This window comes from Topomyia yanbarensis, chromosome 3 (assembly GCF_030247195.1).
Source record: "Topomyia yanbarensis strain Yona2022 chromosome 3, ASM3024719v1, whole genome shotgun sequence".
Taxonomy (NCBI): Eukaryota; Metazoa; Arthropoda; class Insecta; order Diptera; family Culicidae; genus Topomyia; species Topomyia yanbarensis.
This window is the reverse complement of record NC_080672.1, coordinates 80,936,193-80,961,481: the sequence shown is the minus strand read 5'-3', so window position 1 is coordinate 80,961,481 and position 25,289 is coordinate 80,936,193. Positions and strand designations below refer to the sequence as shown.

The 25,289-nt window shown below is 36.4% G+C and overlaps 4 protein-coding genes across 5 annotated transcripts in view; 3 read left to right on the top strand and 1 right to left on the bottom strand.

Moving 5' to 3' along the window:
- The first annotated feature begins 3,991 nt into the window (after positions 1-3,991).
- On the top strand, positions 3,992-4,454 carry LOC131689781 (histone H3.3A-like). Its single transcript, XM_058975074.1, has one exon. The coding sequence runs from the start codon at positions 4,031-4,033 to the stop codon at positions 4,439-4,441; it is 411 nt and encodes a 136-aa protein (XP_058831057.1). The 5' UTR covers positions 3,992-4,030; the 3' UTR covers positions 4,442-4,454.
- A 13,564-nt stretch (positions 4,455-18,018) lies between these two features.
- Positions 18,019-19,681, bottom strand: LOC131691659 (histone H2A). The gene has a single exon (XM_058978222.1). The coding sequence runs from the start codon at positions 19,643-19,645 to the stop codon at positions 19,271-19,273; it is 375 nt and encodes a 124-aa protein (XP_058834205.1). The 5' UTR covers positions 19,646-19,681; the 3' UTR covers positions 18,019-19,270.
- A 197-nt stretch (positions 19,682-19,878) lies between these two features.
- Positions 19,879-20,308, top strand: LOC131690921 (histone H2B-like). Its single transcript, XM_058976997.1, has one exon. The coding sequence runs from the start codon at positions 19,904-19,906 to the stop codon at positions 20,276-20,278; it is 375 nt and encodes a 124-aa protein (XP_058832980.1). The 5' UTR covers positions 19,879-19,903; the 3' UTR covers positions 20,279-20,308.
- Positions 20,309-24,402: 4,094 nt separating this feature from the next.
- The window catches only part of LOC131689428 (dynein regulatory complex subunit 2), a 28,240-nt gene continuing 27,353 nt past the window's right edge, over positions 24,403-25,289 (top strand). For both annotated transcript variants that reach the window (XR_009305396.1, XM_058974515.1), the window contains exon 1: positions 24,403-24,533. The gene's annotated coding sequence lies outside the window, so the exon portion shown is untranslated. The remainder of the gene's footprint in view (positions 24,534-25,289) is intronic.

The following is a 25,289-nucleotide window of genomic DNA, read 5'->3' as shown; positions in this document are numbered from 1 at the left end:
AAAACATACTCAAGAAAGGATTTACTCGAATTCAACTTGATTCATCTGCTAGAGCCCATCAAACTAATGACTATCAATTTTCATATGACGCTGATAAAATCGGGCCAAAAAGCTGATAAAATCGGATCTTCACTGTAATCTTATAAACAGAAATTCTAGGCTAACGAACAAACTATTAATTTATAATTAAATGTTTAGACCGGCAATGCTATATGCAGTGTCAATCTGGATAAGGTGTGCTACCAGGAAGGAAATGCTTCAAAGGATTCAGAACAAAACTCTGAAAATGATTTTGTAGCCTTTCTGATTTAGCAGATTCGCAAACATAGGAACATTAGAAATTATAACGAACAGTATTATAAGCAATTTCCGACAAAAATCGTTACAACCATCAATTGCAACGATTGGCTTTCTTGATAGTTTATAAGTTAGTTTTTAAGATTTGTTTAGCTCATTTGTTCACATGACGTCACTTAACTGCGAAAGCATAATATATATTTTTTTTATTTTAATTTTATCTTCATAATGATTAACCGAATCATGCTAGCAATAGGTCACCACTTGTGGCTGAATACCCAATATATTTATTTAGAAATGTAATGTCAACTGAACAATATAATCAAATACAAAATTAAAAATAAAAAAAAAAAAATATCAAATAAAAACACTGGAGGTGTGCGAATTCGGATTCGAGTAAACAAAAATACATAGATGTTCTAACAACAGTAGAAATTGATAATAAGGAATGCAGTTACAGCTTTTCGTATTACCAATTTCTGCTGCAGCTAAAACATCTTCGAACTGTACATTCTACGCATCACATATCTCAAGGTCATACAGTTAAGAGAATGTGTTCCTGGTAGGTACAGTCCATACATACAAATCATCGATGCTGAACATACAAACGGCGCGAAACGTGTTCAAATACCTAGGGTGTTGATCCTGTTCTCACTCTGCTCATATTATAACCTATCTATCTGGAACCGTTGGTTAGATCAGCATCTGTCATCTTTGTTCAATGCATTGGCTCGAATGGCATGGCGAAAATGGGGGCTCAATACGATTATTCGTTCAAATACGAGTTTTTCATATTTTCAGGCAATTATATTATTCATTCTTGATAGTGAAGATATTGATACCAATTGATAGGTATTCAATCGATTGTATACCAAAGAATTAACATGTGCCACACTTCCTATTAGAGTTAAAATAGGCACATTACCCTAGTTAGTTCTGTTCGGTCAATTTCTATTTCCCCCATTCGTTTTAAATCACCAACCCTCACCATTCTTAAAGAAAACAGACATCAATGAACCAACGGCGAATTATACAAATTTTGCACCCCAAAAATAGGGATGCGTTCCATATGCGGCGCCTCAACCAGAGTTCCCAGTTTCTAATGAAGCGTTGTGCCTGAGTCCCTATGTGTAGAGTTGAATATATGAAGATTGTGTTGTTAAGTACAACTCGAGACTGTAACTGTTTTGCAGGGTTGATCAGGATGAGGAGGGGAAATAAATTAAAAACCGTTAGTCATAACAAAAGGCAATGCAATATCATAGGATTGTAAATTGCAAATCCAGGTAGGCGAAAGACTTTTCAAGGTATTTAATTTCACTTCTGCAAATGTATCCTTTTTGTGGCACACTATGTATTATCCGCATTATCTACCCTGCTCTTATCGTTTAATGCTGCCTGTTAAACAGGCCATCCACGGAAAAATTAATAAAACAATGCAATAAATTCCCAAAAGGGAACATTGGACTAAACCGTTTTGCGCGTTAAGGGCACAAGACCTAACATAAGTTTAGATACATCGTCTAACTAGACACCCAGATGGTGCTAGTTACTGACGAGATGAATTCGAAACACAAAAAAGCAAAACTTAAGCTAATTTTGAGGACCTGTGTTCATCTTTGATGACAAATGTCATAAAGTAATAGATTCATTTGTCCATACAGCGTCATCAAACCTTTCTTATGACTAAGAACTCATTTTATGATAGATTTTCCTTCACTGATCACCGATATCCACAATGTCATAAAAATGAAGAACATTACTTTAAATCCATTGCATAACGTGTATGATTTAGTTTTAATTTTCTAATTATCTTCCACAAAACACGCATGTTCTTATAAGCAACAAAAATTTAAAATCTCCTTAAGCCCGTTGGCGCACCGAAGAACAGAACGAGATCATGATATTCGGAAAGTAGAGGTAATTCTCCATAATGTAATATTTGACCGTTCCGAACTGTTTCGCTTAATTGTATACATTATTAAAAAATATTTTTGATCAAACCATCTTAGATACAACACGGTGCCACAGTGATTTTGTACTTTTCAAGTGACCAATTATAGGTTGTAGATCTCATCAAATGCAACCCAAAACAATGTATGAAAAATGTTATATACCCTCAAAATCTTGAAAATATTTTTCGGAACTTTCGGCATTAAAAAAAATTCTACTCGGTCATTTTTCAACCGATCTTAAATTTTGTTAATGTTCTTGAAAGAAGAAGAAATATTTTTTCCATCGGTATGCTATGCTATGTTCTTTTGTGAAAAATACTATGCGGTTTAGGGACAACAATATGAAAAGTACAATTATTTTGCGATTTTTCCATGAAAACTTTGAAAATTGAACAACATTCTTCTAAAAAAGCGCCTTTGTTTCAATAAAAATTTAGAGAGAACATTTAATTACGCATCCAACGACCTATTTATAATTAAAATCGGTTGAAGAATGGCAGTTATTATTTTTTTCCAGATTAGAAACTTGCTTGCACGAGCTCTTAAGGGGCTAGTGAAATATTGTCTCGCACTATAGGATTTTATAATTATGTCTTCGATTTTCCAACTTCAAGTTCAAAGTTCACACACATACATTTGAATGTATACGTAATCGAGTAAAAAATCTATTTTTGGAAAATTTTATGGTTTTCTATTTGGAAAAAAATAACTGCCATTTTTTGACCGATTTTGATTTCGTTGATGATGATGATGATTTTGATCCAATGACATGGGTGCAAAATTCTATGAATTTCTATTAAAACAAAGACGCTTCTTAATAAACATGTTGAGCAATTTTGATATTTTCAAACGCAAAAGAATGGATACGTTCATATTGTTTTCCCAAAACCGCATAGTACTTTTAACAAAAGAACATAACATAGCATACCTTTGGAAAGCTCAATTCTTCTAATTTCCAAAACACTTAGAGGAATTTTTTGCTATAAATCAAGATTTTGAGGATATATTAAATTGATCCAACGTGGTTTTGTGTTGTATTTGACCAAACCTACAACCTTTAAGAGATCACTCTAAAAGAACATTCAATTTTTTATTTTGTAGCATCGTGTAATCAATCGAAAAAGTCATAGTTGCACGCAAATTTAGCGAATACATTTCAATCGCATACCAGTTGTGCTAAAATCGAACCAAAATCAAAAGTGCAACATGCATTTGAAGTTAGCATAGAAACTGTGGTTTCAAATTATCAACAATTCCGGACATAGCTACGTTTAATTTGCTGTTAAAAAGTGTAGGAAAAATATAAAATATCAATATTTAAAACATAATTTGAGGTTTTTGATGTGTGGATAACCGTTTAACATAATTTAGTAGATACTTATTCCTTTTAAAGAATGCAAAGAAAAAAATCAAATCTTTGAAAATTTTGAATGAGAACCTCCCCTAACTTTCGAACTAACCCAGGTAGAGAAATGTGTCATGTAATTTGCCATTTTACATAATAGCGAAAGTCAATAGGTATACAAATAGAGATAACATACATAATGGCAGCCCTGCGTTTCGGTACACAAAGGATACATGCGAAGGATGCATAAATGCAACGGTGTGCGTCAGTATACATATACCTACAATGAATGAGCCGTTGAACAGAAGCAAGGGTCGATCGTTTTCCCGCCACTTCACCCCGGTATAAAAGTATCACACTTGGCCTTGATCTGCATCAGTTAGTGTCAGGACGTTCGGAAGGAAAACCATCACCAATCCTAATCTTACAAAAAATGGCTCGTACCAAGCAGACTGCTCGCAAGTCCACCGGAGGTAAAGCTCCTCGAAAGCAGTTGGCCACCAAGGCAGCTCGTAAGAGCGCCCCGTCGACTGGAGGAGTGAAGAAGCCTCATCGCTACCGGCCGGGAACGGTCGCTCTGCGTGAAATCCGTCGTTATCAAAAATCAACCGAGCTGCTGATCCGCAAGCTGCCATTCCAGCGTTTGGTGCGTGAAATCGCTCAGGACTTTAAAACGGATTTGCGCTTCCAGAGTGCCGCTGTTGCCGCCCTGCAGGAAGCCAGCGAGGCCTACCTAGTGGGACTGTTTGAGGATACCAATTTGTGTGCCATCCACGCCAAGCGCGTCACCATCATGCCGAAGGATATTCAGCTGGCCCGGCGCATCCGAGGAGAGCGTGCCTAAATTGAGTACGAAAAGCAACATTATATTTTTTCCGTTGTGCATACCAAAAGGTCCTTTTCAGGACCAGCCAATGTAATAAAGAGTTGATTGTTATTTTCCCCTTTATGTGAATGGAAAGTTTTATTTTCAATGTAGGTTGGCTGTGGTTGTCAAACGATATACATTTAATGCGTACACCTAACCCCTCTGCCCAACAGCTTAAACTGCGTGGTTTGGTTACTTCACCCCAAATAGAGAGTACAGAGTAAGCGTTTACACATGTCTCGTGTGCTATATATTGTTGTTTTATCGAGACAATCGAGTTAGAATCAAGTGATGTTGGTAACGAAGTAATTGCTGGACAGCGTTCCCTTGGGCCAACTATTATTACGCATTGCGACGAATCGCTTCTTCGAACGAATGTAATCTGTATTCTGAGTAACGACAGAAAAAAATCAAACGGAGGTCGGATACGATTGAACCACATTCGTTCGAAAAATCAATCTGTCGTAATGCTGATTAACACGGAAAGACGTTGAATGGAAATCCCAAGTATAAGAATAGTAATTATTCTCGTTTTGTAACGGAAAGTTTTTTTTTCGGTATTCATTCCACGCAAAATTTATTTCTAGTATTACAGAAGCGTCTTGAGATGTGTCTTTGTAAAATATCTAACAATTGTTGAGCTATGTCCCAGATTTATAGCTAAGAACTTCTAAAGGTGCGAGATGTTTTGGAACTCATATATCTATTGATTAATATGAATTGATGTGAGAGTGTCTTGACAATATTGATTCTAGGGCATTGAAATTGAAATGGAATTTTCCAATACACCAAGTTTCGTGTGTGCCTTTTATTTTCATGCTATTTTTCCTTAGTGTACCGTTTCATGGATTTTTAAGCGAAGAAAATAAAAATGTAGTAGGGTAACCAACCAATTTTGGACCTAGAGGAAGTAAAATTACGTTAACGTCAAAAAACATTTGCTTTCCTATGTTTTTTAATGCAATACATGCACGAGTCTGCTACAAAATTACTCTTCTAGAAAGAAAACTTTCAATGGATGTTTTATACATTGACATAAACTCGAAAATAACATTTCTTTACAGCATGAATTTTTCACATTTCCGACTATTCCACACTAATTTGGACAGTGTTCTAAGCATATTTTGGACACACTGAATGTGAATGAATATATTTTGGAAACAGTAAAGTTTATTCTACTAATCTGACCTACTGCTTCGTTCTCGTTGCAGTATATTTAATACATGGAAAAACAAGCAAATCAGTGACTGAAAATCAAAAATGGTACATTATTCTTTATATAAATATAAGGCTCACTGCATGAAGTATTTGTTTAGTTTAGTTAGTATATTTTTGGGAAAAAGAAAAACCTTCGATACAGTTTGGTTGCTGCAGATTTAACAAAGCAACTTTAAATGTTACATAATAGAGCTAACAATAATATATTTCATGTAACAATTCATCTGGGACAGTATTGTGGAGTAACCTTCTCAAGTGAATGATAAATCAAGGTTCAAAGTACGTCAGGAATCTTCTTGTACTAAATATTAATTTTGTCTACGAGGAGATTTCTTGTTATTCCTTCTAAGCTCAGATTTTCTTTGTTTCTCTTCCTGTACTTTCCGTTTTCTTCAGTTTTCGCCTTGTGGTATTCAAGTCTTCGGTGCAATGTTAAAACAGCAGGACTACGTCGCTTGAATCGTAATGTTCCTGTTCGTGTGAGTGATACAGGCGATTCTGGGAATTCAGCACGCAAGCACACTCTTTTTATCATTATTTAGCTGTGATGTATGTCGCTTAGATTTGTCAACATATAGCTCGTCGAATTCAACAAATTCGAACTGCAAATGTTCTTCAACATGGATTTCAGAGGTCTCCTCTTTGGTCATATTTTGGTCTTCAATGAAATGTTTCTCAATCGTTTGCTTTTCAACATCTATTGGTTTCAATATATTCAAATAATTTGACCAAAAAGAACAGGCGACCTAACGTTGCGAAATTTTTCACTTTTTGATTATTCTAACTCGATAAACATAGGGTAAAGTGCCTATTTTCACCATACTTGCCTCATTGATTCATTAATTTCTCGGCCTACAATCAATGGAATGCGTAAAAATTGACATCAACAGCTTTGCTTCGTTGTTAAGAACCCATATAATAACACAAATCGTCGCTGTTGTGCTATCTTATGACAAGCGCCATTTAGCACATTTCGAGAAAAACGATTTTTAAAGTTTGAGATTGAATATCTTGAAACTTATAAATGGTATAAACAATTCAAAGAAAACAAATGATGCTTCTATCTATTCTGCATCAATCTCTCAAATATTACGAAAATCGGTTAACTGCATTGCGAGTTTTCTTTAAAAATGTAAACAAAAGTCGGTCTCACACGTGTCATAGGTGTGTATTGATGACAAAATTTATATGGCGTGTCATAATCGTGCATGGAAAATTTTCGATAGAAAAAAATCATCAATTATTAACTTTTATTCATATCTTTATTTGGTCTATAAACAATCGGTGAGATGCATTTTGAAGGAAATGAGTCAGGGAATTTAGAAAAAATAGTTATTTTTGGTTACAGTGTTGCCAAATATGCTATATTTCCAGTTTAAAACTTAAATTGCATTTTTCTAAAAGTTCGTGTATTTTTGTTTTGAAAATGATTATGCCATTGTGTTTATCAGATAGTTTTACATATAAAAACATCTCATACATAAAGATAATTTGAGCGAATCCCCAGACACAGTCATTTGAAGCAAAAAATTAAAAATTTCTCAGCACGTTTCTCGCTATATCTCAGTAACCAAGCAGAATATCAAAATTCTGTAAACGCCACTTTGTAGAGATTTTTTGGACAGGTAATGTGGCATATCTAACTCAGTTTACCCCAAAATGGCGTTTGTCATAAGATAGCACAACAGCGACGAAATGCGCTGAAAACAGTGACATTCTCGTGTTTGAGCGCAACGAAAACTCGAATTGAGTGCCCCTATTGTTGCGCTACCATTTGACTCAATGCGTTGAACAAAGATGGCAGACACTGCTCTAACCAACGGCTTCAAATGGGTAGGGTTATAATAGAAACATGGCGAAATGGGCTCATCACCCTATAGCTGTCAGGAAAGAAAATATATTGATAGCATTTTTTAAGTCATATTGTGGACACCATTTATTTAAGATAAAACATTACGAAGGAACCTTTTCAAACAAGTAACATGCATAATAGCAAATCAGACAAACTAATTAAATCAATTTAAAATATTACAATTTTTTTTTCGAGAGTTGTCCTACTGGAGCTGTAGAGCTAGGTTCTCGGAAGGGCTCCCCGTCAGAATCACATACTACAATTTGCAGATGAGACAGGCAATGTCGCCCAATAAAACACTGCATTAGGCCAATTGTAGCGGGCCGTGATTCTGAATGTGATTCATTGTACGGTTCAGGTATGTGCGGGCGTAGGGACTCGCGATCGCGTGTATCATCGAAGGGCTCGAACATTTGTACGTTAACGTGCTCGATCGCGTGTGCGTTTGTATGTCGCGTGTGCGTTTGTATGTCGCGTGCGCGTTGGTATGTCGCGTGTGCTAACGTGTATGAACTTCGCGTGTATACATTCTATTTCATAACCGTGTGCCTTTCGCATATTCGCTTGTGTTCTAGAATGGTCGCGCGGACCGTGAATCTGATACTTAATTTTGATTTTTGGTGTACGGTTCAGATTCCAGAAGAAAGTGGGTTCTTACATATCTTATCATATCATTAGAATTCCCATTCATGTCGCCGTAGAACGCGTGGTCTAGTGGATATGAGCTTTATTTTTTTTTGATTGGTCCAACTGAATGTATGGACCTAAATTGCTAGAATGAAGGCTAAAGATTTCCGGACGTGACCGATTCATGATCGCGCGCGTTTGCGGGTTCGCGTTTGAGACCGCGTTTGTAACATCGTAAGTACTAAAACGTTCACACAATTGCCGGAGTGTTATCAAGTTTACGCGATCTCGGACATAGGTGTGCGTAGATGATCGCGAAGGGCTTAAGCGTTCGTATGTTGACGTGTTCGTCGCGTGTACTCGCGTGTATGTGACTTCGCGTGTATAAATTCGATTTTGAAACCCTGCGGCCATTCATATATTCGCGGACCGTCATTCTGATCTTTAGCTTTCGGTGTACGGATCACATTCTGACAGGGAGAGAGTTACCCCATATCACTAGAGTTTCCGGTCATGTCGCCATGGAACGTTTTGTCTAGTGGATATGGGAGTTATTTTTCAATTCTATTATTTTTTAATTAATTAACAAGGACTTAGATTGCTGGTACCGAGGATAGAGACTTCCGGACGATCCCGATTCATGATGGCGCGAGCGCGGGAGTTTGTAGGTAGACGCTTGAGATCGTGTTGCTAAGTTTATGAGTGCTGAGATTTTCATCTTATCACCGGGGTGTTATCGTGTTTGCGAGTTCGTGGGCGTAGGTTGCTTGGAAAATCGCGAGGGGTTCTAACGTTTGTGCGCTGACGTGATTTTGTAACGTGTGTTCTTGAATGGTCGCGCGAACCGTGAGTTTGATATTAAATTTTCAGTGCGCGGTTAGAATTCTGGCAGAGAGTGGGATCGTTTATATCGACAGGGTTCCCGGTCATGTCGCCATGAGACGTGTTGTCTAATAGGTATGGGCGTATTTTCTTAATTGGTCCAGCTGAAGGCATAGACCTAGTCTTCTAGGATCAAGGATAGACTTTCGGACGTGACCGATTCGTAATCACGTGCACGATGGCATTTTTGTAGGTTCCCGCTGAGACCGAGTGTTAAGACTTTCAGTATCACCATCTTTGTTGACCCAGCTGAAGGCGGGTGTATAATGGCAGTATAGGACTCGAAAAGAAGAAATAAAAGACAATATATGAGAGACGTAATAGATTAGATAGGTACAAGATACAGCTGAAGTTATGATCATCACATGAGACATACATTAGTACTTCAAACACTACTAATACTTTAATAGCCAATCACCACACATAGCACATCCTTTCTCAATTATCTATTTGTTAATGGTTGATTGTTGGTTATGAGCTGGTAAATAGAGGTATAGAACAGAAAAAAGGCTCATATCAGCCCTCCCGGCCTCCTCGACACACCACTATCGAGGCGTATTGTAATCAACATCTTGAAGCGGGCTTCTTATATAAATCAAATCCTCAGTAGTCATAATGTTTGGTGGATTATTAACATGAGAACTAATTAACCTCTAGTAGTAGAACTTGGTGCAAATACAAACTAAAAAGAGCGAAGGTCCTTATATTTAGATAACTCTATTGAATCTATTGTGGCTTGATGATGTTTACAATACCGTCAATCCCATCAACCTGCGAGAGGGAAATCAATTTAAAATATTAAAATTGTACTTAAATCCAATTTAAAAATGTATCACTTCCACCGGTTCCTCTTGGCTATCATTGAAATCTGAAACGTTTTCGATGATATTTTTTTTTAAACTGTGATTTCATTTACTTTTAAACAATTAGAAATTAACTAATGATATGACTAATGATAAACATAATAGACAACCCAAGGAATGTAATTTTTGCATCAAACCAAACAAATGCAGAGAAACATGGCAGTGCAGGAGGCAAATACATTAACTGGGTCCAAAATATTAAGGGATCAAGATTAGGTTGGTTACCCTACCAGCTGGTATTGAGAATTCAGAAAAAGGTGGAAGCAGCGTATCATTTTACAGGACTTATAAATTAATTAACAAAACCGTACCCTTCGCAGGACCGTTTGTTTAATAATTTCGAGCTGGCTTTGAAACTGTTATACGCCCGCTGTTATGTTTTTCGTTTTTACAATTAGGTCTTTAAATGAAGGATAACTTTCTTCTTTTATTACATGATTCGGTGGAGCTCAGTCCAATCTTATAAATGTAGTAATGTATGTGTACAATCCTTAAAACTTCAGAACGAATTTTAACTGATTTTCAAAGAAAATGTAAATACGTGCTTGTTTCGGCACAATGGTCTTTCTTGACAATGGTTAGCATGTTAAGGGTTTCAGCAAGAAAAAAAAAAAACACTATTTTTGTGATTTTTTTAGAACTTTGCGTCAAGCGAATTGATAAAAATTTATATGTATTATAATGTATCATTTCAATAACATTCGGTAATTTTTTCATGCAAATACATGGCCAAGCGACTCGGAGATGGAGCTTTTTGTAGAACGTCTCCGGAAAACACGATTTGCGGTGTTAACTGCCATTCAAAAACTACTTAAACGATTTATTTCAAATTTTGCATACACATTCTATGTAAGATATACCTAACCCCTACGTTGAGTTTTTGAGATATTTTTTCAGCTAAGGATGCCTAACCAGGCTAAGTTGTTTAGTTTTAGCAAAATCTCAAAATTCCTGCTAAATTTGAACTCTGGATCACTGTGCATTGATTCGTATCTCATGTAAGCAAAACATTTCAATTCAAGTTTCAATTTAATTTGAGCAAAAGCATTGATACACCGAGGAAAAATAATTATTGAAATCTATAAGAATCGCTTATGACTTTGCGCCACAAGTATCTCATATGAAAATTATAAGTTTGTCTTGTGGCTTAACGAGGAAAATGGCCATCAAATCACTTACGGATTTCATAAGAAATACTTATGAAGTTCCTTGGACATTCTTATGACCTTTATACGAATATGATTATATTAATCATCGCATTAAAATATAAATTTAAAAGAGAATTATTATGAGATTCGTGTATGTGATATATGCACCTGATAGGAAAAATAAATAGGAAAACATTTTTTATTCATTTCTACACATGTATTTTCTTAAATTAGATGAAAATAAACATAACCACACTTATATTTAGAAGGCTCCAGTTAAAAAAATCACCTGTTATGATGCTAGATGTTTCCTCGAAATTGGCTAAACTCCTACGGTTGAAACTTCTGCTATTTCACTACATTGAGATGCTGCAAAATAATAACATAAATAATTGAAGCAATAATCAATAAACAAAAAATAACTTACATTTATTTGCTACTAATTGGAAGCAGAGCACCAGACTAAAACTAAATCCAACAATGTTGTCAGTTGTCTGGCCTTATGGCATTTTCACAATAACACTTTTATAATAATCTTGAGACACGTGTATGAATTCTATAAGGCGCACTTATGAAATTCATATACATGCTTATGTAATGCATAAGCGTGTAATGGAATCAAAATTGTACAGGTTCATAAGTCGAGACTTATGAAATTCTTAAGTACTTTTTCTTCGGTGTAGGTTTTGAACTACAAGTACACAAAGTTCGGAAGGGATCGAATCGTAGCGATAAACAGAACACGATGAACAGATAGTCAACAAATCTGTGTCTGGCAAGCGTTCTGCGGATGTGGCCAAATGATTTAGATCTACTAAAACAAAATCCTTCCAACTTGTTTTTTTTGAGATCTCGCGATCAGCATTATATCGATTTATTTCAAGGGTGGTAAGATCCGGCCAGGTGATCTTGGAAGCCGTCTCTGCCCAGTTTCATAGCATCAGGGATGTTGGTGACCATTTATAATTAACGTAAAACTTTTCGGGAGGTACTACAAAATGTGACATGTCATATATACGGGGGAGGAGGAGTAAGCTAGAACGGGAGCGGGGAATACATAAATTTGTGACAATTTGTTACATGGTGAGAGGGAAGAGGGAGAGTCAACTTTGGACAATCAAAACATTCTAAACAAATGTAAACGAGAGGTGTAATATTGTAACTCTCGTGCGCCCTGCTTCATCTACCTCCTTGACAAAGGCACGCTTCATTCTCATACAACGTCGTGCAACTATGAAGGTCAGATTGCCATAAGTTAATTTTCTACAGAGGCGCGCGGTCGTGGGAGGGGGCTATAAAACTCTCTTAAGAAATGTTCCGAATTTTTTGAAAATATTATAATAAGTAATATTATAATTTTGAAGACATGTGTAATTCACGTTATATATATATATATATATATATATATATATATATATATATATATATATATATATATATATATATATATATATATATATATATATATATATATATATATATATATATATATATATATATATATATATATATATATATATATATATATATATATATATATATATATACATATATATATATATATATATATATATATATATATATATATATATATATATATATATATATATATATATATATATATATATATATATATATATATATATATATATATCGTTTTGCTTAAACTAGCCATGGAATCTTGGAATGAATCGATTAAATCAACAGAAGTCAGATACTTTAAAATACTACAAGTGAACAATTTAATTCCCTGTTTTTACTAAAAATTAAAATGTTTTATGACAAATGATTAATGCAGTAAGTAAAGGCATATATCGAACTGAAACTTGAACGAGGCTTCGATGTTTCGATATCAGCAGGTATTACATGGAAATAGTTAGTAAGAGAAGCGCAGTCTTCTATTCTTTTCACCTTCAACTTTCTTCTAAAACTATTCAACTTAACATAATATCTTGGAAAAATTTGTGGAATTTGATAGGCGTTGCTTATTTGGATAACATTTGATTTGACTTTATCGATAAAAAAAACTCTCAAGAGTGTAATCTGATAAATTGGCAATAAATCATGACGATACCTACTACCATAATTATTGGGTTATTTGTCCTAGCATATAAGCCATATTCTGAAGCTAAATGTTTCGTTTTTTGAGAAAAAAGAATGGCTTTTAAAACATCTGAGGAAATTCCGATGAATATTTAATAAAACTGAAAAATTTATATTAATAAATGCAGTTTAATATAAACGACAAACATTATATATTTAAATTTCTTATATCATGGAAAGTATGAGATACATAATTCTGCATTTAAGAATAATGATTTTGAAGAACGACCAACAACCAACCGATTTCCTGAACGCAACGTGGCAATAAATCGAAATAGTGAATTCCCGTATACCCAAAAATATTATTTAGTCAAAATTCGCTAAAAGGATGGGCGAAAAACTAGATAATTTATTAAGCTTTGAATCAAAAACTGTAAGGGAAGAGCTTGAACGGTTCTTGAGATATTCATGGTACCAATGACATGGTTTCGAGAAAAACGCTTGCAGATTGAAGTCGGTCCAGTTCAATGGTTTTATCCCCATCTATTATATTTCGTTTGAAATTTTCAGAGAATATTTTTGAAAAATTCCTCATTCATCAATATAGAACATTTGATATTTTCAAAATTTCTTCTTGGAGCTTCACTTTGAGTTCGACGATTCGATTTGCACGCTCAGTCCTATATGCCGCTTTGGAGCTTGATAACAACAGCTGTTAACCGAGATTGTTAAGATTTCTTGAGATGAAAAATCTATGGTCACGTATTCCTTCGTAAGGGAAGTGAAGCCGTTGGTCCCGGTCCATGCATTGGTGGGTCGATATCTATGGTCCAGATGGAGAAGTCACCTTTCTGACGTCGTTGATAGGCACTCAGTGCGAACACAGGTCGACGGAAAATAAAAATGGAAAAAGTAGCTAAAATAACTGTTTTGGTATCGAAATCTCTACCAAAAATCTAACTGATAATAAAGGCTTACCGAAACAAGTATTTGAGCTGCTAGACCGCTCCCCACCCACGGATGAAAAATGTATAATGTGTAATATGATATTATGCTTTATCATTTTATTTACTAGTATCGGGAACCTTAGGGTCCCCAGGATTTTGATTTTTTGGGAATCCTGTGCATGACAGAACTGCATGTCAATAAATTTTTGTGGCATGAAGAACCATACTACTATACATCTGTTTATACATGTTCAATGATGGGAGCAGAGTTGCAAATTTTCAATAGGTTATTTTGAACTTGAAGGAGGAACAAATATTAAATCAAGCCCTACTATGTGTAATTCGTATTTCTTCGTTTGCATCATTCATTTGATTTTCATTGACCCTGTGAATATCTCTCTGCTGAGGTAGGGGAACCGGGGGCAAGTCCGACACCATGGGTAAGCCCGACACCCCACGACTTTTCCCAGATATCAAAATCCAAATCATACAATAATAACAGGATATCATTAGCACGATTATTTTGAGCATTTCGAGACACATAGATGTCATATACATTCAATCAACGTCACAAAATAAACAAAACATGCGAAAGGAAAGTTGATGCGCACTTGGATGTTATTTTTAGTTGAAAAATTTTATAGTGCTAACAGCACAAAAGCTTTGGAAATCACCAGTATTTTTGCCGCACATTCTAATCTGCTCTCCATATCATTATTTATCTGCGTTGAGGATAAGTTTGAATACTCCGACACTGTTTATTGGGCATTTAACAAAAATGTGCACTGTTGGGGTAAGACCGACAGTTTTAGGAGGGGTAAGATCGACACGCTGTTTAGATGGTTGAGTTCATTTTTGATTCAATGCGAACGACCGGGAGTTGTTTATGGTATTCAATTACACTATCATAACATCATGTTAATATTTGAAATACACGGAAACTCTGGTATTTGCATTTATTCCTTGTCAGTATAGTCTAAAAAAAAATTAAAAATCTGATTGAGCGCGATTCATAGTTTTATTATAAAACAAAAAAAGGATAAGCTAATATGAGATTCTAAAATGATATTGAAGAACAATTTCCATCGACTGCCGATTGTTGATCAACAGAGTTCCGAAAAATCATAACATGAACCGGATAGCTTACTACAAAAGCGTATGTTACTTTTAAGTGAATGAATCCTAGTAACAGAGGATATATTCTTTTTGCAGAACGGATCTTACTCCTTAGAATGGCTTCATAAGCGACAATAAAGCTTGAAAAGATTAAGGAGGAAAATGTTTACCATAATACAAACCAAGTGTTGAACATTATTTATTCCCACCACACATTCGTATGCTCTTCCTCTTGCTACGCGTCGAAATTCCAGAAACCATGCATTTGCATCACACATACTCACATACACACAATTACACTTTATCACACATACACAACATATTTTTAATGAAAAAAATGGACAAAAAGAGAGCTAACAACGATGTCGCTCTTGCCACTTCGGGGTGTCGTTTTTAAAATTTAAAATGATATTTTTCTCGATTTTTTGGTAACCAATAATTTTAAATGAATCCAATTTTTTGAAACGCTGAAAAAATATATCTTGTTAAGAACCATCTAAACAAGGATTATGCACAGAATATACAATTTTTGGAGCTTTGTGGTATTTTAGACAAATGATTGCGCTTAAGGTGTCGGACTTGCCCCCGGTCCCCCTATTGACTAGGTTTTTCAAGCATAACTACTCTGAACATATTTATTACTGTTCATGTAAGCTTGAAAACGCAAAACATGTCAACATTTAACCTAAACTGGCCTCTACACAGCAGATGACATCTGTGGTCGGTGAATAAAAAAGCATCAATTTGAAATGAAAACGTACGGTTAAGTTATGAAAATTCCGCCAACTCGAAATTGAATGATTAAAGGAAGGCTTTAAATTTGAATCATGTTTGGGGTCAATTGAACTGAAAGCTGGCGTTTGAAAATGCAAAATTTGCATCACTGGATGGGAGCCCCTTAGTTCAATAGTACCCAGGGGCCCTGAGATGTCTTGGGACGGCCCTGGGTAAGCTGAAGCATTAAAAAGAATTGGTTTCGATTTCAATTCCCGAACACTCGCTCACTTTGGTGTCAAAAGAGGACAACATGCGATGCTTGATTTTGCGGTTAATCGTCATCGCGATTGCACCGTCTGATTCAAGTATTCTTTCAAATCGATAAATAAGTCCTCCTGATATTGATCAGAACAGATTGTGCTGACGATTGTAAGTAAATAGAAGCCTCGCTGCGGACAAACTCTTTGAAAAACATGTTTATAAGAGCATGTAGGGCAATGAGCCCATTTTTCACTGTTTCTATTATCACCCCACTCATTTGAAGTCTTTGGTTAGAGCAGCGTCTGCCATCTTTGCTCAACACATTGACTCAAATGGTAGTGCGATAATTGGAGCACTTGATTCGAATATTCGCTGCGCTCAAACAGAAATTTTTTACCATTTTAAGCCATTTTTGTTATTATTTTGGGCCTTAAGTATAAATCAATGAGTGGGGTGGGCGTAGCGTAGTTGGTAAATCGATTGCCTTGTATGCAGCGCACCTGGGTTCGAGTCCCCACCCCGCACATAGAGTTAGAAATTTTTCATAAGAGATTTTTCCAACCCGAAGAGGCGAATGACCTTAAGGTTTAAAACCTCTACAATCGAAATAAAAAAAAATAAAATAAAGCAATGACGCTGAATTAACAAAATTAATAATTAATGAAATAGTGTGGCGACCTCCCTAATAGGGTCAAAATAGGCACTGTACCTTATTGATTGTTACAAATGGATTGTGGTATTGATTAGATTGTTATGATTAGATATTGTTATTACAGTTAAGTTTCTGTACGATGAGGCGTTCATTTTCGACAAATTTGTTTTGTTATTTTTTGGTGTGTATGAATCATGGCGAAAGGGATCAAATCTCAACGAATTTGAAGGGATCAACCCATAGCATCTATTTCAGCAAACTTTAGCAAAAATATAGTTGAACAAGCTCAATCATAACGTGTTCATATACTTGACATTCTCCTGGGATACTGTATGTAAAAGTATAGTATGTTGTGGATGATTTTATCAATTTTATAAAAGTTTGTAAATTTAGAAAGTAAATCTTTGTCAGTTCTTGTGAGATTTTTATTTAAATTGGTAAAAATAGTTCAATTACGAAAATGAATCCAAAGTTCATCTTTATTCCTTTGACCTCCATGTGTAAACAAACACTGCATATTTAATAAATTGACTCTGTTTTAAAAACACAAAACTTACGCCCGTACAAATCCACAAATGCTCGATTGGCTTTAAATCGGGAGACTGGAAGGATGATATCGATTAAACATTTTACAGCAACCATTCTTTTGCAACCTTAGTAAGAATTCGAAAATCACAATTGTGACCTAAAACTTAAAACTGCCTGCCTCAAATAGTGAAATTGAGCATGTTTTTGACAAACAAAATATTAATGGTATCAACTGGTAATTTGACCCTCCGAAAGATACGAAGTGCACCACGATCAGTGATGCTAGCAAAATCGTCTTAGTTTCAGGCGGTCGCCTAATTGCAGATAATAACGCGTCATTCGGAGGGTTAAGCAGATGCTAATGATAGCAAACTATAAACACTCTGCTATATTTCTCCTTAGTGGAGTTGTGGTATTTTCGTTTAGACTTCATCTCATCAGAATCCGGTGCAGCGACAGAACGGAATCCGGAACTAGCTTAGTCCTGTCACTAAGTTATAAACAGAACAGAAAAACGAATTTGATCTGTTCTACATGTAAAGCACATCATCGATGGTGGATAGGATATGCTATTATAATCGTACCAGTTAAAAATCTGCAAATGTTCAGCTTAGGCGCATGAATATTCCAAAACAGCAAAACATTACCATGGTCTAAATTATTTATATATTTTGGCACAAAAATGTAAAACTGCACTAATTACACTTATAGTATGATTTTTTAATGAATTTCAAAACGTTTTTGTGTGGTGAAAATTAACACCGCTTCTCGCTATATTTTATCAAATATTCCAAAAAAAAGTTAAGTTTTGAGTTAGTCTCTATTGCATAAAACCGATGACGCGGGAAATGTTTTCCATGATTGTCAATGATTTGACTATTTCAGACAGAAGATCTGATGCACTTAACGTGCTAAGAAATATTGAATTGTAGACGCCTTTTTAGCATCGAATTGATTGTGGGCGTGGCTCAAGACTCTAAACAATTTAATCGACTAGCAGTGAGGTACCCTAAATCGTCGGCTCTGTTAGGGAATACTAGCAATTGCAATGCAAACGCGTAACCGAGCAGAATGTGCTACAGTGATTTTGACCATTTCAAGTGATCTAGTATAGGTTGTAGATCTCATCAAATGCTACATAAAATAATATTTGAGAACTATTATACATTTTAGCAATCTTGATTAGTAGCAAATAAAAGCATTTTCTTGGACCTTTGCCAAAAAAATTGCTACGTTACGTTCTCATTTTCAGTCGATTCGGTTTGATTTAGAGCCATGGTAGATAATTCCTACTTTAGAAAAAAATTTAATAGCTCTGCCATTTTTCGATCGATTTCGGTGATTATAATATCGTTGGACGCGAAAGTAAATGTTCTTTGTTAATAATGTCCCAAAATCGCACAATATATCTTACAAAACAGCATAATGTAGCATACCGTTGCAAAAGTTCTTTTGCAGAATTGTTAAAATCGGTTGAAAATTACGACGTGGCTATTTTTTTGTGCCGAAGATCCCAGAAAATGTTTTTTATCATTTAATATTTCGAGTTACTTCACTGCAATTGGAATCATGATTATCTAACATACATTGAATTTTTCTTTTACAGTTTGATGTTTTCGAACTTTCAACTTCACTACAATAGATCGCTTTTTCAAACAATGTGATTCGACCGAAACCGATTCTTATTTGATATTACTGTAATAAAGAATGCAAATCAGATTTGTATGAAACAAGTGGAGTCGAAGCGGAGCACTTTTCTCGTTACACAAGTTTTTTCTATTACTACAAGCAAATAGTCATCATTACTGCTGGTACTGTTACGATAATTTCATAACCGATGCGATTAACCCTCATATTGGAAACAATTTCAATTTTTTTCTTTATCAAAAATATCTGGTCGCCCTGAAAAGGGCGTTTTTGTACAAGAGCATTTCATTGGTGAGCGTTCGATTTATGCCTTCTTTTCGGTCTTCTTGGGCAACAGTACGGCTTGGATGTTCGGCAACACACCGCCCTGCGCAATGGTCACTCCGGAGAGCAGTTTGTTCAATTCCTCGTCGTTGCGAATGGCCAGCTGCAGATGACGTGGGATAATTCTGGTTTTCTTGTTGTCACGGGCAGCATTGCCTGCCAATTCCAACACTTCAGCAGCGAGGTATTCCATCACAGCTGCCAGATAGACGGGCGCTCCGGCTCCGACACGTTCAGCATAATTTCCTTTCCTCAGCAGACGGTGAATTCGACCCACGGGAAACTGCAGACCGGCGCGATTCGAGCGGGACTTTGCCTTTCCCTTAACTTTGCCTCCTTTACCACGTCCAGACATTTTCTGTGTTTGGTTTTCGATGTACGTAGCACTGAAATAAAGCGAATACTGATGCCATCTGCCCGGGAAGCCTTTCTTTATATACCCGCTTCGATGTGTATCGACCAACGAAGGGGTGGAGCCACGAAGAACACATATTGAGGAAAACGAAAAAAAGGACGAGCTTACATTGTGCTATAGTCAGGTATAAAAACTTAGCATGCTGTGGCTTACAATCAGTTCGTTTGTAGCATCCTAAAATCGTATACGTCAATCGATATGGCACCGAAAGCCAGTGGAAAGGCCGTTAAGAAATCTGGCAAGGCGCAGAAGAACATTGTGAAAGGTGACAAAAAGAAGCGGAAGCAACGCCGCAAGGAAAGTTATGCCATCTACATCTACAAGGTGCTAAAGCAGGTCCACCCGGACACCGGAGTTTCGTCGAAGGCCATGAGCATCATGAACAGTTTTGTTAATGACATTTTCGAACGCATTGCAAACGAGGCCTCCCGCCTGGCTCATTATAATAAGCGTTCGACGATAACGTCCCGTGAAATCCAAACCGCCGTCCGTTTGCTGCTGCCAGGAGAGTTGGCCAAACACGCCGTCTCGGAAGGCACAAAAGCCGTTACCAAGTACACCAGCTCCAAGTAAATTCTTCTGAACAAATCTGCCCAAATAAAAGGCCCTTTTCAGGGCCAATCAATTTATCGACAAAGAATTAAATTGAAGTTTTTTATTGCAAGCATCCGATATTGGCTTGCCATGAGCGTTGGATGGTAAGTGAGTCATTTTCACGTAGAATGGCAAAAAATATCATTTGTAGACAATGTAGTGTAGTGATTCAATTTACAATTGTTATAAGTTTGTTTGCCTTGATGATTTTTCTGTAATTTTGAATACGATATCTGGTCACACCTTTTATTAGAACGAGGAAATAATAAAAATTCTCAAAAGATAATCGGTGTTAAAGGTAGAACTCAAAATTTCTCAAAAATTCTGAAAGTAGCTTATCTTCAAAAGTGCAGTTCAGCCTTTTGTAATTACTAAATTATAATTAGTCAAGGTGTTTGCATTTCGACCTCGTCTCTTCAGAACCACGGCACTTAACCAATGTACCGGGGTGACGCGGAATGTACCGGTACACACTAAATGACTTCTATGTTACGATGCCCCGTAAGTGAAGTGGTTCTGATGAGACATTAAAATCGAACCTTATTTTCGGCTCGCAAGCGAATGCATAGCAAAATGCTACATTTCTCACCAGAAACAACGGTTTAACAACGTTTATATGCATGAAGGGTACAAAACCTAACCTAACCCGTTTGTATTTCGGGAAATTCCGATCGGTTGGCTCATGGCCTTGTTTGCAGCGAAAGCAGTTGACAGTTTTATTGCATTCTTCTAGGTTGTGTCCGTGACCAGAACAATTTTGATACCGAGAATCACTTTTGCTGCGAGCCTTTGTGTGTCCCTATAACAGGACGTGACAATCGGCTTCTTATTTGTCGCTTGAGGGCTCCGACCAGTGTTGCCGCTTTTATTATTGAAATGGTCATTCCGCGAAAATTCGAAATTGTTTGCGCATTTATTTTTTAAATCTGGAACACCGAGAATGGATAGCGATTTTTCAATATTTCATTATGTATGAAATGTGATATTATTCATGGTGCATGAATGAGTTTTTTTTGCGGCGCAGTGATGGAACAGTTTTGCAGAGCTGCGAGGTTGTCACTAGTAATTGAAGGAAATGCAGTCTAGAGAATATATTGATGTGGCATGTTGTTTATGTATATTTAAAAAAATCGTAGCGAATAGGACATTAAAATAATAAAGTCTGTAAAAATATTACGTAAGCGTACTTCTGCTATTGAATCTTTTCTGTCATTGTTTTCTATTCGCATCTGACTTCAGGCGGAATGCAACAAATCGCTTCACCAGGGTTTCCTTAAACCAAATACAAATTAAATACGCCAAGGTCTCATACAAAAGGGTAACCATTTTTGGCTCTCCGAAAACTAGATTTAATGAACCCTATGCATGGATTATGCTTGACAACCAACAAACACTGAAAAGTAATAAGAAATGGCAACACATTTGATAAATTCGATCAGAGCATGCCTTTCTTAAGTTTATTTTTTAATGACATTTGTTTATGTTTCTGTTCAGCAGTATGGTGCTAACAATGAAAAGTTTCAATTCTTAGTACCCAGTAGTGGTAAGTAAGGGTACGTTAGTCTTGAAGATGACAAGCAGCAGTATTTTCTCGTTTTGATGTCGCGAACTGACTTTTTGCGACTGCACAGAAATAATGAAAAAGCTTATCTCGCAAACGCATGAAGCGCTTCAAATGACTGTCATTCGAGCCAGCCCAAACACTGGAAACAGATGAAACACGAATGATCAACTACTGTTAGTTGAGATGATAATAATAAGCACCATCGTTTATTTTTTTGGGTGCAAATAATTCATATGGCGTTATGTCTATCCTTCGAATATCACAGACTGTTCATTCCAATACAGACATGAAGTCATTCGATCTTGAATCCACCATTTTTTAGATGATTGCCATTCGAAATCGTCAACATTGAGTTTTTATGTCGTTCAAATGACAAATCATATGCTATATCGCAACAATTTTCGTTCAGTGTAGGGTGGTTTCTTTAAATAATCTTTTCTCACTCAATATAATCTCTTCCGGTTAGATTACGATCCGATGTTGTCAGCCGAAACTTATGTGTATACTGAGATGGCAAGAGAAGCATAACCTACTCGTATTAATAAGGATGAAACGTAAATCAGTCGCCTGTTCGGCACTAAACAAAAAACCACCCAACGATGCCACAAGTGCAACACCGAAAGTATCAAAAATAATATCCTTCTAGTGTGCAATCTCCTCAACACCAAAAAACCGACACGTCGACGGAACATTTGCGTCAATTTCGAAAAATTATATATCCGTTGAAAAGACTACACTGGCCTGGTGTGAGAAGTGCAACAAGTTCACCTCCACTAATCAAAAGATCAGCCACACGATCTGCCGGAAATTCTATCGATTTACTGCGGCCTGAAGACGAACAAATAACTTGAGTATCTAAAGAACCCTCTGCCCAAGTGTCTAGCGATGGGGATTCGCAGAATGGTGCAAACGTAGGTAATGGGAGAATGTGTCGTTACGAGATGCACTGCTCTCCGGTAGATTGTCACTTTTTCCATCCGAGGTAAGATTCCTTGAACCTGAATATTGTCCCCACAAGTCCTACAATATTTTACGCTGTTATAGATTACCCCCACCGCCGTTCAACTCGAATGCGTCTAATTGAGGTCAGCAGAAATCATGGTTCCCGCTAGGCTTCTGAATGACGTTGGATGAGAAGCAGAATTTGGAAATTGGATAGTTGAAAACTGCTTCAGTATTTCCCTGGTGTCCGTGCAGGAAGCGGTTTGGTTTACACAGGATTGTAAGATTCCATGCGTTATGTTTTACACCAGTACCGCACTCAGGAACGAACAAGGAGAGAACAAGGAATGTTTGACTCAGTACGTAAATCCATTCGCAAATGATCTGTTACCGAACCAAACTCCAGTGAAATCCGAGGTGACAAATATTTTAAACCGTTGAGTAAAAGTTAAATCTTTCAGTCGACTTGGTGGCAATGGATGTTCAATTTGTTACTATGAATCGGGAGGAAAATGAAATCTGGTCCGATGGTAAAATGCCTACCGTAAAACCTCGTTACTTTAGTGTAAAGATGAAGGAGTATCCTTCGTCGATGATTATATCTCCACTCAGGAGCAGGTTGTCGATTAGCTGACAAAATTCTCCATAATTAAAACAATCGATCTGGATGCTAACTTTAGCAACAAGAGACTGACGACGCTGGAAAAGTCCTACCAAGAATACGCTATCTGGTGGAAAGTGGTGTCATGTTCGTCGGACATGGACTCAAGAACGATTTTCGCGTGATCAATTGTTCTGCAGGAGCAGATCGTTGACACGGTTTACCTGTTTCATGTCCCTTTCATCGCATGGTGTCGCTTCGCTTCTTGGCTTGGCAATTCCGATCAAGATCCAATCCCAGACACACGATTCCATTGAGGATGCCCGGACAGCGCTTTTGCTGTACAAGAATTATCTCAAACTGAATGCTAAGGATGAGTTTACTATGGCGCTGTCGAACCTGTACGAAACCGGCAAGAAGTTGCAGTGGAAACTGTCGGATTAACGACGGAGGACGATGTACCGTTCTGAGGAAAAGTGATATCAGTATTTTTCCTATCCTACAAGAGATTTGAATGTTTATTTGATGCTTGGGTTTGAGAAATAATGTAACAGGCAGAAAAAAGATTTGTAGGTTCAATAAAAAATTCAATTAAATTCAATAAATAAAATTATTGGTCGGGCGACAATAAATTTATTTTTTGAATTCAATAAAATTTGTTTCGATAAAAAAAATCGTTCCGCAAGGTCATAATTTGATGTTGGAACGGTCTATCCATGAGAATGATCATAGGAAGGGCAACCCTTTGATTTACACATGCACCCTTATTCTTGATAACGTCGTATTTGAAATTCGTTCGAAGGCATGTTTTCGAACGAGTTCGAAAATCCAATTATTAGTTTCGTTCGAGTCGCGCGATTCGATCGACTTGGCTCGAGAATGGTGTTACCAGATGAATCAAAACTCGAACATCGTAACTGACATACGTCAATACGAAAATGTTTTGGTGTGTGTTCAAATCGTTAAACTGTCATTTACAAAAGCAAAACAAACCGGAATTATAAGGATTTGCTCAAAGATTTTCGTATTAATTTATTTTGTATTATTGGTAACGATTGCATACTTCGGCCGTAAATTCATCAATTTTAATTCTTATTTGTAATTAGTGTGCCGTATTGTTTGTATCCGTAAGTACCGTAGGAATTAACGTCAGAATTTAACGTGTTATCTTGCTCCAGCTAGCGGAATAATTTTTATATGAAGTTGAAATTTGTCCTCCTGTACTCCTGTTAGTGATTCGGTCGATAAGTTCCGTGTACAGTTTCACTTGTCATAGCGGTTGTAGTTTTTATTCATTCAGTAAATAATTTGGTCAACAGTAATTCTAAAGCATATTTTATATTACAAATATCGTGTTCGTGGCAGAGATTTTACTACGAGATTGCATTGTATAATACGAGGTGGTGGTCCAATATTTATATCGCTTCCAGAGTCGCTTTGTGTCCGTGGCGGGAATCATATGTGAACCTTTGAGGTTTTTGCGAAAAGTGCAATTGAGCTGAACTTACTAATGCTAACTTCGTTTTTGGAACCAGAACAGTGCAACTGTTTTTTGTATGGATTTTACAATCATTGGAGAAAATTCAAAAACGAAATCTACAAAAGATTGCCAACTAGACATCGTGAATAACTTAGGTTAAAGAGAATTTAAATTCATCAACTTCGCCTTCTATTCAAAAGGACTTCCCGGTCAATTCAATAATGCGCAGGACAATTACTTGGTAAGTGATTCTATTGACACAAAGAATCCTTCCTGATCGGGACTTGCGCTTATGATGAGCAATCTCCAAATTGTAAAGTTAACATCAGTAAAAATGTCAACTTCGTACAATGTATTAAACTTTCTCGATTATTTGTTGGTATGATAATTCATATCATATTTC

What these genes read in the sequence shown, in the direction of transcription:
- LOC131689781 (XM_058975074.1), top strand. Translation starts at nt 4,031, where the DNA reads ATGGCTCGTACCAAGCAGACTGCTCGCAAGTCCACCGGAGGTAAAGCT.
- LOC131691659 (XM_058978222.1), bottom strand. Translation starts at nt 19,645, where the DNA reads ATGTCTGGACGTGGTAAAGGAGGCAAAGTTAAGGGAAAGGCAAAGTCC.
- LOC131690921 (XM_058976997.1), top strand. Translation starts at nt 19,904, where the DNA reads ATGGCACCGAAAGCCAGTGGAAAGGCCGTTAAGAAATCTGGCAAGGCG.